This window comes from Macaca thibetana, chromosome 2 (genome assembly GCF_024542745.1).
Source record: "Macaca thibetana thibetana isolate TM-01 chromosome 2, ASM2454274v1, whole genome shotgun sequence".
Classification (NCBI taxonomy): domain Eukaryota; kingdom Metazoa; phylum Chordata; class Mammalia; order Primates; family Cercopithecidae; genus Macaca; species Macaca thibetana.
Window position 1 is genome coordinate 100,255,513 of NC_065579.1, and position 14,447 is coordinate 100,269,959.

General features: G+C 44.3%; 1 protein-coding gene and 1 pseudogene across 2 annotated transcripts; one reads left to right on the forward strand and one right to left on the reverse strand.

Annotated features, from left to right (window-relative positions):
- Positions 1-4,511: 4,511 nt before the first annotated feature.
- Positions 4,512-13,397, reverse strand: XCR1 (X-C motif chemokine receptor 1). 2 transcript variants are annotated; one of them, XM_050780582.1, is made up of 2 exons: positions 13,031-13,397; positions 4,512-7,638 (listed from the first exon to the last, which is right to left on the reverse strand). In XM_050780582.1, the coding sequence occupies exon 2, from the start codon at positions 7,605-7,607 to the stop codon at positions 6,606-6,608; it is 1,002 nt and encodes a 333-aa protein (XP_050636539.1). In that variant the 5' UTR covers positions 7,608-7,638; positions 13,031-13,397; the 3' UTR covers positions 4,512-6,605. The 2 variants fall into 2 exon arrangements, with proteins under 2 accessions (XP_050636539.1, XP_050636540.1); XM_050780583.1 differs by lacking the exon at positions 13,031-13,397 and adding an exon at positions 7,815-7,949.
- LOC126948603 (nuclear receptor-binding factor 2-like) lies at positions 8,845-10,578 on the forward strand (annotated as a pseudogene).
- Positions 13,398-14,447: the final 1,050 nt, after the last annotated feature.

Genomic DNA, 14,447 nt, shown 5'->3' on the forward strand with positions numbered 1-14,447 from the left:
TTTTGCCGAATCATTTGTGATGTAGCTGCAGACATCATGACACTGTACCCTGATGCATCTCTGATGCAATTACAATGAAATCATGTCCAGTATGTTTTCCACATATTTTCTTCTGCCATGGCAACTAGAGGCAATTTCTGTTGCTTATGGTTAAGAGTCCTGATGGACATATCATTTGGGAAATTGGCAAGATGTGATGGAAAGAGTAGGTGTTTGAGTACAATACGGACCTGAGTTGAAAATCCCTAATTTGGCTTTAACTTAACAAAGTCATTTATCTCTCCAAGCCCCCCTTTTCTCATCTGGATAGACACAATGCCTACCTTGTAAAATTGTGAGAATGTGGCATAATGTGTGCAAGGGACATAGCATAGTTTCTAGCACCCAGCACTTGCTCAATAAATATTCATTAAGTGAATGATTGAATGAATAAAGATACTAGGTCAGTGGTTGTCAAACGTGGCTGTACATTAGAACCACCAGGTTAAAAACATCCTGAGGCCAGCCTGCACCCTAGAACAACTGCATCAGAACCTTTGGGGTACAAACTCAGACAATAGTTTTTTTTTTTTTAGATGGAGTCTCGCTCTGTCACCAGGCCGGAATGCAGTGGCACAATCTCAGCTCATTGCAACCTCTGCCGCAGCCTCCCTAGTAGCTGGGACTATAGGCACATGCCACCACACCCAACTAATTTTTGTATTTTTAGTAGAGATGGAGTTTCACCATGTTGGTCAGGATGGTCTCGATCTATTGATCTCATGATTCACCCGCCTCGGCCTCCCAAAGTGCTAGGATTAGAGGCATAAGCCACGGAACCTGGCCAACATTAGTATTTGTTAAGCTCCCCGTGTGATCTAACATGTAGCCTTGGATGTTGGAGTGTGACCTGTTCTGGTCCCTTGTGTCCTCCTTAGTCAAACTGGAGAAAACAGAAACCTCATAAGGTGGCTGTCAGATGTGAAAATGTATAGACCTAATACATAGTAGGTCTCAGTAAACACCAGCTTCCAATCTCCTCTGCATGTCTTCAGTTAGGTGTAGCCTTCTGTGTAGGTGCAGGAGACACTGAAACATCATGGAAGGTTTGGAGGTGCACTGGGATTCCCCTCCCACCCACCGAAATTTGTGTCCTGTATTAGTTTGCTCTGGCTGCCATTAACCAAGTTCCATGACTGGATGGCTCGAATGAAAGAAATATACTGTCTCACAGTTCTGGAGACTGGAAGTCTGAGATCGAGGTGTTAGGTTGGTTCCTTCTGGGGCTGTAAGGGAGAATCTGCTCCATGCCTTTCTCCTTGCTTCTAGTCTGCTGGCAGTCTTTGGTGTTTTTTTGGCTTGTGGCAGCATAACTCTAGTCTTCACATGATATTCTCCTGTGTCTGTGTCCAAATTTACCCTTTTTGCGAGGACACCAGCCATATTGAATTATAAACTCAGCTTCCCTTAGCATAATCTCATTTTATATGATCTGCAATAATCCTATTTCCAAATAAGGTCATATTCAGAGAGACTGTGGGTTAGGAGTTGAACATATGAATCTGGGAGCAGAGGACGACACAATTCAACCTGTAACCTTTTGTGGAAGGGCCAGTGGAGGTGTGGGAGGGGTTGCAGCAACCCCACATCTATGATCTGGGCTGGCCTCAAGGTAGAGAGCAAAGCTCTGTGCTCAGAATAAGTTGAAGTGTTAGAATAATCCCTCTTACCCTTCCCAAACTTCCCTGAAACCCCCAAATATCTCCCACCAAGTTTTCAGCATGCCTGAAATTTCTAGCCAATAATAGTATCATACTTTCTGACTGTAGGACTGTATTTCTGAAAGGTCCTTGTTCAGACCCAAATATTTTATAATACAGAAAAAAAAAAAAAAAAAAAAAAAAAAAAAGCCTTGGACTTGGAGACAGAAGACTTGGGTGTCAAGCCAGGGGAGAGATGGGGACAGGAAACTGAGCCACAGAGCATTCAAGATAGACTTGGTCTCCTGGAAAGTTTCACCTAAGGTCTAAATTGAGCCAGTTTCCCACCACCCTGACTCACACAGGCCTTTTTTCCACACTTTGTTCTCCAATCCTGAATCCCTAACCCAGATCCTCCATAAGGAGAAGACTTTTAAGAACCTATACACCCTTGGTAGAAATGAGGGGACATAATCAATGCTACGGGCTGAGTGTTTGCCACCCAGTTTATGGTATTTGTCATAGCAGCCCAAACTGACTAAGACAGCCAGCCAAAGGTAAGACAATACATGCTAATCTTTTACTTATTCATATAACACAGTGAAGCTTTCTTTTTAAATGAAATGATGCATAATAATTCATACTTATCTAGGACAGAATGATCTACAAAGTAAGTACTTTTACATACATGACTTCATGCACACCCTCATAGTGTGGGTGAGTCTGTTATTGGCTTCTCTACAGTTTATAGATGAGGAAACTGAGCCTTGAGAGGCCCAAGGTCACAGTGGGAAAGAGCTTGGACTTGGAGTTTAGATCCAGGGCTCAAATGCCATTCAACTCCACAGACAGTTTACTTTGGACATCTTTAGACCAGGTTTCCATGTTTGTGGACTTCTTTGTGCCATCACAGATGGTTGCACAAATGAAAGCTGTGAAAAGTTCAACGAAGCTTAATTCCAAACAAAACAAATGATGTTTGGGCTGGTGGGCCCTAGACAAGTTCACAGGAAGCTCATGGGGTGAGTACCTGGTGTCGACCAGAAGATGAGATGTAGGCAAGTGTAGTAAGAGGAAACAGAAGTAGAAAAAAGCCAAAAGATGGTCTCCTGTTAACTCACTCAACCAACCACAAACATTGCCAGGCACCGAGGGAGATGGCAGGAACTGGGTTTGTGCTTTTGAGAGATTTCCACTCCAGTTGAGGCCATTGGCGGTCTGGGGCTGGCCTGAGCTTGGAGACATGCTCTGCTCAGAGATCAGTGAGGTTCCTCTCTTCTGGATTCTGTCTGAGGGAATGTGGAGATGTAAATGCTGTAGAACCACTGTGGGTTTTCTGTGTTCCAGGCGTGGTTAGAGGTCTGCAGCCCTGTGTCCAGGACACCTCTGTTTGGAGGGAGAGATAGGCCTGCAAGAGTCCAGTTGAGATTGAGCAGTGGTTTCCGTGGGTGGAGGGAGGGGAAGCCCAGGAGGTGGTGACTAGTGGAGGTTGTGGTCAGGCACAGACAGCGTGGCTTGTGGCGTGCAACTCTCTGGCAGCTCCTTTTCAGCAGTCTCATCCGCCACTCCCTCGCTGACTGGGTTATTCTTCTATCTTCCCATTCATACTTCTCTTTGTGCCTCTTCCCTTGGGTTCTTGAGGAGCTAGATTAGGGGAAGACTCCTGATTAAAGACTGCCCTGGGAGCCAGTCTATTAGAGATGCCAAAATATCACCGGAAGTATAAAGAGTCAGATATGAAACGCTCCCAGGGAGATGGCTGGATGTGCTGAAAGAAATACAAGATAAGCATCTTGGGATAGGTAGGAATGGGATGGCATGGGGAGAGGATGAAGAGAGCCTCTCAAGGGGCCTCAACCTCCAAACCTGCCTTCTAAGAAGGGTGGGTTCAAAGCCCAAGGTGCTTTGGTTTTGCCAAGTGGGTATGTGAGTCGGAGTCCTTTGCCTTTTTGCTCCCTGGCTCAGCCTGCCCTCTGAATAAAAGTTGAACAAAATGTTAAGAATCAGTGTGAAAGTGTGTTTGAAAGATTAGGCCAACTAGAAACCCATAGGCTTAGCTCTGATTCCACAAACTATCTAATTATCTCTTCCTTATCCTGTTTCTCCCATCAGTGGTGAGTAGTGGCCCCACCTGTAGGCTGGCAGGTCCATGGGAGCCCCTTCCCTTCACTGGTATGCCATCCAGCCCTGTCCAGCAGTTGCTACTGGCCTCATTATTAAAACTAGCCCTGGATCTTCCCTAGACCAATCAAACTCCTCCAGATCTACTCCCCCATTGGCAAATAGATCATTGAAGTTGCATCTGGAACTGAAGGGGAAATGCCTTACAAGCTCTCTCCAGGTTGGCCATAGGGCTATATTGGTATCTACTAAGGGCTATATTGGTATCTACTTTATTCAATAACAAGATATTGAGTGTCTTCTGTGTGCAAATCCCTGCTCAAGGGACGGTAGAAGACTCTGGACTCATTTTTTTAAAAAGTTGGCCAGGTGCGGTGGCTCATGCCTGTAATCCCAGCACTTTGGGAGGCCGAGGCAGGCAGATCATGAGGTCAGGAGATCGAGACCATCCTGGCTAACATGGTGAAACCCCATGTCTACTAAAAATATAAAAAATTAGCTGGGCATGGTGGTGGGCGCCTGTAATCCCAGCCACTCGGGAGGCTAAGGCAAGAGAATGGTGTGAACCCAGGAGGCAGAGCTTGCAGTGAGCCAAGATCGCGCCACTGCACTCCAGCCTGGGTGACACAGCGAGACTCTGTCTCAAAAAAAAAAAAAAAAAACCCAAAAAAAACCCAAAAAAAAAACCCAAACCAAACAAAACAAAACAAAACAAAACAAAACACTTGCAGCCAAATGTACCTAACGGAGGAGGTGCATGTCAGAATCACATGGGAAGCTTTTCCAAATCCCCACGCCAGAGCTGAATCAGGTTCACAGATTGGACCCAGGTCTTTGTGGCATGGCACAGTTTAGAGTGGGACTTTTATTTATGCCCTTGGGTGTGAAGCAATGGGCCAGTGTGAGAGGCAGGCATGTGTACCATGAACTGGAAGGCAAGGCCAAGCATAGCCATCGCCAGAGAGAGAGAGAAGCAATCTCTCTACTATTACACCCTACTCTCTTTCTACTACTCTCTGAGAGTGCTGACTAGGAAAGAAAGGTAAATATTTATAGAGAAGCATCCTGGGACAAAGAAGGTAAAGTGTGCCCCAGGGCATGGCTCCCCAAGAAGCATAAATCTGAAGGATAGTATCAGCTGTTGATTCTTTGCTCCCACTGAGCACACAGTGATAGAACACTGGGGTTCAACACCAGGTTCCTGTCCCCAAGCAGCTTGCAGCCTGATGGGGCAGGGAGATAAGACATTGCATGTGTGTAACTGCAACACAAAGTTGTTTTATTTTAGAGAGGACAAGCAGAATCCCATGACAACCCAGAGAGTGTCCTAATTTGCAGATTGGGGAGGGCGTCCTGGAGAAGTTGGCCTGTCAGCTAGAACATGTTCCAGACCCAGGTGACAGCAAGACAAATGCCTAGAGGTAGGGTATTGGGGAGATAGGTGTCTGGAAGAAGGCCAGTGGTGTTTTGGGGCTGGATCCCAAGCTGCTGTGGGGAGGAGGCTTAGAGTGAAATAAGAATGGAAAAGTTGGCTGGCATCGAATTGTGGAGGCCTTGAAAGCCTTGCTAAAGTGTATGGACTTTATTTGTAAGTAATGAGGAGTCACTAAGGGTTTTGAAGCACCTGGCATAAGGGCAGAGGACAGCCTGGTGGGGAAAGAGAGGAGCAGTGCGGAGATGCCAAGGAAGTGCGGCCCTGTTTCAGGGATGAAACCATGGGCATGCAATAGCAAGAATGAGTCAACTCTGAAAGCCACTAGACAGGCATAGTCCTTTGGACCTGGCTGTGGAAGTTGAGAGAAAGAAAATACAGGCCTCCAAGAGGACTTGAGGTTTGGAGTGTGGGTGGGTGGGGGGAAGCTAGCACCATCCACCAAACAGGAGGAGGACACTTTAGGTGCAAAGTGATAAGACTGAAATCAGCTCACTATCCACCTGGGAAGGATGAGATGTTGGAGGAGTCCACCCTAGATGCCTTCACCAAGGTGGGTGTTCACCAAGGTAGGTGAGCCTTTGGGGTTGAGTTGTTGGTCCCTGGAGGGTAGCAACTGTATCTCATTCATCTTTGTATTATCTTAGTGCAGAAGGCAGCACTGATTATATTCATTCCTTCAATCCAGCACTGATTATATTCATTCCTTCAATCAAATATTTATGAGCTAAATTTTTAAGGGCCAATTCATGGACTAGGACTTGGATCCAGGATACAGAACATTTCTCCAGTCTAGTTGTGGATTTTAGAATCCAGATTTCAACATGACCTTGCTTATCTCAGGGTATGGTGACTTTTGTCTTCCAGACAGCCTCATCCAGCAGTACCTGAGGAATACAGAGCCAGGCGCCTCCAGAGTGAATAAACCAGTTGGGACAACCCTACAGTCAGGCAAGGGAGGCACTGTGTTGTCAGCATCATGCAGTTATCACACACATTGAGCTTTAGGCCCTGTAAAGTCTTCAAGGAAGCACCTTTCCCAGAATCCTTTCGTGTCTTAGAACCTTCTGAACCAAGCATTGATTAGAAACACACGTAAATGAAGGAGCGTGCAAGATGAACTCAGAGTTCAAGAAATGTTTTTCTGGATGGCAGTATAAAATTCCCGGGAAGGAAGCCACTTTCCCGCAGATAAAGCCTCCCGCCAGGAGGCTGGCGGGACCCACTGGTGTAATGAATCATCTCCACTGCACGCCTGCAGCGGAGGTGACGTCCCCACCGTGATGTGTTCTGCAGTGCTCCTTCCAGGCCCACTTCTCCATGACCCCGATTCCAGTCCCCTGTCCACCTGCTCCTGCAGCGCCACAGGCCCCTCAGTAGAAGGAGGCACCCTCATAGGTGAAGGCACCAGGGGAGTGGGGGATTGGGGCTGGGCTGGACGCCTGCAGCCGGCAGAACCAGAACTGCCGGAGGACATGTTTCAGGTGTGTGCGGAACTTGACCCCCACGAAGACATAGAGCACCGGGTTAAAGCAGCAGTGGGAGAAGGCAAGATTGCGGCAGATGAGCAGGGCATATTCCAGCTGATGTTTGGCCTCGCAGCTCCGGATGATCTGGGTGTGAAACAGTGTCTGCAGAAACAGGGTGAAGTTATAGGGACCCCAGCTGAGGAAGTAGGCCACCACGATGGCGAAGATGAGCTTGACTGTGCGGTGGCGCCGCTTGGAGCGTGAGCGGAACAGGGTCCTGAGGATCTCCACGTAGCAGAACAGGATAATCCCCAGCGAGAGCAGGAAGAAGAGGTTGTGCTGGTAGACAGAGGTGAGGTACCACGTGAGTTCGGAATAATCACAGCCTGAAGAAAGCACCTTGTGGAAGACGGCGTCGAGGATGGAGGACAGGATGCTGGCTACCCACACAGCCGTGGTCACCAGCACCCGGCAGCGGAGGGTGGGGACGCGCAGGGTGGAGAGGGGGCTCACTACCGACAGGTAGCGGTGGATGGTCATGATGGTCAGGAAGAAGATGCTGCTGTAGAGGCTGATGGAGAAGATCATATTGAGGAGCTTGCAGAGGAAGTCTCCCAGCACCCAGCCCCAGTGGTATGGGGAGATCCACACAGGCAACAAGCAGGCGAACACCAGGTCTGAGAGGCACAGGTTGAGGATGAAGATGTTGGTGAGGGACTCCAGGCTCTCATACTTCACCAGGACCCACAGCACCAGGCTGTTGCCCACTAGGCTGAGGAGAAACACTAGGCAGTACAGGATGGTGGTGGCAAGGGTAGCAAAGGCCCAGGCCTGGTTCTCACACAGCTGGCTCTGAAGGTCATAGTAAAAAAAGGTGGTGGTCTCTGGGTTGCCTGAGGACTCCATCTGGACCAGAGGGCAGGGACGTTTAGAGCATCTGAAATGATAGAGACATGGAGTTTAAAGCCATGTGGTGGCTGGGTACAGTGGCTAACACCTGCAATCCCATCACTTTGGAAGGCCAAAGGGAGAGGATTGCTTGAGCCCAGAAGTTTGAGACCATCCCAGGCAATATAGTGACACCTCTGTCTCTATAAAAAATTTAAAAATTACCCGGTTATGGTGGCACATGCCTATAGTCCCAGCTACTCAGGAAACTGGGGGGTGGGGAAAGATTGCTTGAGCCCAGGAGGGCGAGACTGCAGAGAGCTGTGATCACGCCACTGCACTCCAACCTAGGTGACAGAGAAAAACCGTTTCAAAAACAAATAAACAAAAAAACCCAAAAAAGATGCCAGACTCTTAGTTAATTCTCTTCTGGATCAGAGAAAAGACCTGGAATGGGAAGGGGATTCTCTACAGAATGTGTTTTCCCCACAAAAGATAGCTTTGCAGGACCATTTCAAAATATGTCTATTTGTCATGTTGGTATCTTATTGCTACAAAGAGTCTATTTTATCAGGCTTAAGGACTGCTTTAATGTTAATGCTGGTCAGCTGTGCTGAATTACAAAAAGAGGAGAGTATAATGAGGCATGTCTGACCACCTATTCCCATCATGGCCTGAACTAGTGTTTCTTTAGAATGCCCTTCCTTGGCTGAGGAGTCCATTCCGTTAGTTGTGGGGCTTAGAATTATATTTTTTATTTATACAACTTAAATGCCTGTTAAGACAAACACCAAACAACCAATCAACACTTTTCAGAAAAATGAAACAAAATCCAGAGTCTACACAACATAACAATGTTTAGGACACAATCCAGAATTACTCAGCATATAAAGAAATAGGAAAACATGACCCACACTCAAAAGAAAAGACAACCAAGCAGTTGCCTGTGAGAGGAGCCACATGTTGGAATTTGTAAATATGTATCAAAATGTAACCATTATACCTGTTCTCAAGGAAATAAAGAAAACTATATTCATAATGAATGGAGAGATAGAAAATCTCAGCAAAGAAAGAAAAGTTATATAAAAGACCCAAAAGGAATTAGAAATCAACACCAAGATATCAAGAAAAGCTTCAATAATTTGGAAATAATTAAAAAAAAAAACCCCAGCGCTTGTGACGTCATGGCGCCGTGCGTGGCCGCGGCTGCGGCGCAGGGGGCGGGCCCGCGGCGCGGGGGCCTGAGGAGGAAGTGGTGAGATTGTTGCTCCCTCTGCGCCCACTGCTGGTTCTAGGGGCGCAGAGAGGCCGCAGTCTCTGCGGCTGCGTCGCGCTGGCTTACAGTGCCCTCCATGTTCCCTGGCGCCACCGCTGCGCTTCCTAAGGCCGCTGCTGTCTATGGAAGTAATGGAAGGACCCCTTAACCTGGCTCATCAACAGAGCAGACGAGCAGACCGTTTATTAGCTGCAGGCAAATACGAAGAGGCTATTTCTTGTCACAAAAAGGCTGCGGCATATCTTTCTGAAGCCATGAAGCTGACACAGTCTGAGCAGGCTCATCTTTCACTGGAACTGCAAAAGGATAGCCACATGAAACAGCTCCTCCTCATCCAAGAGAGATGGAAAAGGGCCCAGCGTGAGGAAAGATTGAAAGCCTAGCAGAACACAGACAAGGATGTGGCTACCCATATTCAGGCATCTCACAAACCCTCTGCCGAGGATGCGGAGGGCCAGAGCCCCATTTCTCAGTACAGTACTTCCTCAGAGAAACGCTTGCCTGAAATTCAGCGGATCTTTGGCAAGGATCCAGACACACTGCTATATTTACTTCAGCAAAAGAGTGAGCCAGCAGCGCTATGTATTGGAAGCAAAGCCCCAGAAGATGATAAATCAAATATAGAGGAGCAGGCAACCAAAATTGCAGATTTGAAGAGGCATGTGGAATTCCTTGTAGCTGAGAATGAAAGATTAAGGAAAGAAAATAACTAAAGGCTGAAAAGGCCAGACTTCTAAAAAGGTCCAGTAGAAAAGGAGCTGGATGTAGGTGCTAATTTTGTAGAAATGTCAGTGTTACGGAGCTTGCCATCACATTCAGAAACTGCTACAGCCTCCTCAACCTGGCGGAAGTTTGCAGCAAATGCCGGGAAAGCCAAAGACATTCCAATCCCCAATTTTCCTCCCTTGGATTTTACATCTCCAGAACTTCCCCTTATGGAACTTCCTGAGAATATTCTGAAAGGATTTATTAATAATTACAATGGAAGGCCACAGAAGAGGGGAGAAGAGTTAATACAGTAATAGTTAATCCAGCAGAAAAAAAAATGGGAAAACCACATAGAAGGGGCATCCTGGTCCCGGAAATGCTTAATCTTCTGGTGAACTATGGGAGAAGAGGCATTGCTAGGACTTGGGAAACAGTCACTGTGAAATGTGTTGCATATCTCATTCACTGACTTGAGCTAATGATTCCAATTTGACAGACACTAAACTCATGGAGGTTCAGTTTCTCTTGATACAAATCAAATGGCTACCTGGAATAATTTTTTTTCAAGCAACAATTATTTTTCTTGTCTTCAGGGTTAAAATCTATAAAATATGTTATGTGTAATCTATAATGCCATAAATGATAATGCAAAACCTAAATAATATGGTGGCCTGAAGGGCTGCCTTGTATTTGAAACATGCTTTCTATCATGTATTGACTGTATGCATTTTGTTAATGCCCATTTTGTTTGTTTAAGGTGTGTATCTTACACACCTTATTTGTTGTAAGATATACATCTTAATTGTTAGTTATGCTTTTTTAAGCAAATTACCAGTTTACATAATTAATCAGGGTGCATTTTAAGTTCTAACTTTGTTTATTGTATAATGCATCATTTGAAAATACCAAGGAGGAAATATCCTTTGTTTTTGATGATGCATGAGTGGAAGTAATGCTAGCTGGCAGTATTTGATTGTAAGGAATCAATAAAGTAATTGTGTTTTATTGAAAAAAACCCAACTGACTTCTAAAGAATCTGAGTCAAAGAAGAAATCAAAAGGCAAAGTATAAAATATTTTGAACTGATAATAACGAAAATACCACATATCAAAACTCATGAAATGCAACTAACGCAGTACTTGGAGAGAAATTTATAGCTTTAAATGCTCGTATTAGAAAGAATAAACATCTACAATCTAAGACTTAAATCAGTGACATAAGCCAGAATTAGAAGAGCTAATTAAACTCAAAGTAAGTAGAAGGAAGGTATTAATAAAAATAAATAAAATAGAAAATGAACAAGATCAAAATTGGTTGTTTGACAACATTTTAATACATTGATAAAATCAGCAAGGAGCAGTGGCTCATGCCTATAATTCCAGCGCTTTGAAAGGCTGAGGCAGGAGAATCCCTGCCTCAGGCTGCAGTGAGCTATAATGGTACCACTGCATTCCAGTCTGGGTGTCAGAGGAAGACCCTGTCTCAGAAGAAAGAGAGAGAGAGAAAGAGACCAAAAAATTGATGAAGCCTTATCTAGATTGATTGAGAACAAAGAGGAAATATGTTACAGATCTTACAGACTTTACAAGAATAACAAATAAATATTATGATCAATTGTATGTTAAAAAATCCAACAACTTAAATGAAATAGATGAATTTCTTTTAAAATCCAACATATCAAAACTGACATGGGATGATATGGCAAATGTGAATAACCCTACATTTGTTATAGAAATATAATTAACTATAAATCCTTACCACAAAGAAAACGTTAGAACTAGAGGATTTTTCTAGTGATTTTTTTTAAACCTTTGGGGAAGAAATAACACCAGTTTTACACAAACTATCAGAAATAAAGGATGGAATATTTTCTAACTCCTTTTATGAGGCCAGAATAACCCTGATACCAAAATTAGACCAACAAATTACAATAAGAGAAAACTACAGAACAATATTCCTCAAGAACATAGAAAAATTCTTAACAAAATATTGGCAGATCAAATCCAGCAATATTTTAAAAGAATAATATAACATGACCAAGTTGAGTTTATCCCAGTGAGATTGTTTTAATACATGAAAATCGATTTAAGTCACTATATCAATAGAATAAAGACAAAAACTATATGATCTTTTCTGATAAATGTAGAAAAGCATTTGACAAAGCTCAACACACTTTGATGATATAAACTCTCAGCAAATTAGAAATAAAAGGGATATTGTACATCTATAAAAATCATTCATTTTTTTGCTGGTTATTAATTCATTTACTCCAAAATTTCAGAGGCAGTCATGTTCTGGGCCTGGAAGGCTTTGGGGAGAAAAAGGAAGATGATGTCAAATCTCAAACCTCTCCAAGTTACATTCAGTGGCCTGGCTCCCTTTTGCTGGTTGTCTCTCCTCTTCCCCATCTCTGTGGCCCACCTCAACTCTAAGGGAGTGAATTTAGCTTTCTGGAGTACAATATACATTAGATTGAGAAAGACAGCTCTAAATTATACAACCACCAGTAATAACAAGGCCTTACGTAAAGATATGTAGCCAAATAAACCTCTCTACTTCTTTCAGCATAAGAAAAATATTATTTATATGTTAGGTCTACTCAAAGTATGGTTCCCAGATCCATTTTCTTTTCTTTTCTTTTCTTTTTGAGATGGAGTCTTGCTCTGTCCCCCAGGCTGGGGTGCAGTGGTGCACTCTTGGCACTGCGAGCTCTGTCTCCTGGTTTCATGCCATTCTCCTGCCTCAGCCTCCCCAGGAGCTAGGACTACAGGTGCCCACCACTATACCTGGCTAATTTTTTGTATTTTTAGTAGAGACCGGGTTTCACCGTGTTAGCCAGGGTGGTCTCAATCTCCTGACCTCATGATTCACGTGCCTCTGCCTCCCAAAGTGCTGGGATTACAGGTGTGAGCCACTGCGCCCAGCCAATTTTTCTTTGATTTTTTTTTTTTTTTTTGACACAGGGTGTTGCCCTGTCACCCATGCTGGAATGCAGTGGTGTGATCACATCTCAACCTCCTGAGCTCAAGTGATCCTCTCACCTTAGCCTCCTGAGTAGCTGGTAGTATAGACGTGTGCTACCACACCTAGCTAATTTTGGGGGCGTATTTTTTGCAGAGATAGGGTCTCACCATGTTAGGTGAGGAACTCCTGGACTCAAGAAATCTGCCAGGCTAATCTGGAACTCCTGGACTTAAGCAATCTGCCCACCTTGGCCTCCCAAAATGCTGGAATTACAGGCATGAGCCACTGCACCCAGCCCAGATCAGCTTTTCTGAAGAGATTCTTGGGAAATCCCCACACCAAAGGAATCAGAGTCTCCAGAGGTAGCTCAGGAATCAGCATATTTACTAGCCCTCCAGGTGGTTCTGATGTGCAGCAAAGCTTAAGAACTCCTAATACAGGCTATTACAATTAAAGGAAAATGTATGTTTAAAATGTTTGTAAAGGAACTCACCTGAATCTATACCTCCTTACATGCGTCTTGAGGCAGAAATGGTGCTTCTCTGTTTCATATTTCACTTAAGAAACTGAAACACCTGTCCTGCCCAGAAGGCTAGAGGAGGAGGATGGGAGCAGTCTCAGAGGGAGCCAAGATGCCAGAGAGAGAGACAGGTAGTAAGAAAAGAGCAAGGCAGAAGCCAGTCAGGCAGGCAGTTAGGGTGGATCCTTGGTGGAACTTCTTCAAACCAAGAACAGCCTGAAAATCAAGGTGCAAGCCCCAGATAAAGAAAAGAGCCTGCATGTTTGAATAGAAACCCCTACTCTGTGAATCCAGATGAACAAATCCCACTCCTTTTTTGAACACATATCTCCGTCCTTGGCGCGCCTTTGTCTCATTGCACACGCTTCCTCCCGACTGGTCCTTACCTTTTACCTATTTTACATATACGTATCTTTCTGTGATTAGCTGCTGGCCAAATTTTCATTTGCATAAAGTGTAATGTCACATCAGCCCCTGATTGGTCCTGGGCCAAGGTCTCAGGCCAAGCCTTCACTTCAGCCCCCAATTGGTTCTTTACACTATTGTACCTCTTCCTGAGTAGTGCTTTTTCCAAGCCTACCCATAAACCAATCAGCATGTATTTCCTTATTCTAAGCCTGTAAAAACCTGTGACTCAGCCTTATAGCTATCAATCCTCTTTTGGGTCCCCTCTCTTTGCTGAGAGCTTTTCTGTGGCTTAATAAATCCAACTCTGCCTTATTCACTCTTCAGTATCTGTGTGCCTTATTTTTCTTAGTCTTGGGACAAGAACCTGGAGCTCACCAGTCGGGGGAGTAAAAGAGCTGTAACACTCCCTCCCACTCACCACACAACAGGAGTGAAAAAGCCACAACAGTAGGAAACAGTTTTTCCACATCCTTAATGAGTAAAGATTTTGAGCATCTTTTTATATGTGTATTGGTCATTTGTGTATCTCTTTGTAGAAGTGTCTATTCAGAACATTTGCCTTTTAAAAATTTGAGTTATTAGTCTTTTTATTAAATTTTAAGAGTTATTTCTACATTCTGGATACTGGAACTTTATCAGAGATATGATTTAAAAATAATTTATCTCATTCTGTGGGTTCCTTTTTAATTCTTCATGGTGCCCTTTGACACACAAATGCTTTAAATTTTCTTTTTTCTTTTCTTTCTTTCTTTCTTTCTTTCTTTCTTTCTTTCTTTCTTTCTTTCTTTCTTTCTTTCTTTCTTTCTTTCTTTCTCTCTCTCTCTCTCTTTCTTTCTTTCTTCCTTTCCTTTTTTTTTTTTTTTGAGGCAGGCTCTCACTCTGTCACCCAGGCCTGAATTCAGCGGCATGATCAGCTAGCTCACTATTGCCTTGAACTCTGGAGCTCAAGAGGTACTCTCGCCTCAGTCTCTCAGGCAGCTAA

What these genes read in the sequence shown, in the direction of transcription:
- XCR1 (XM_050780582.1), bottom strand. Translation starts at nt 7,607, where the DNA reads ATGGAGTCCTCAGGCAACCCAGAGACCACCACCTTTTTTTACTATGAC.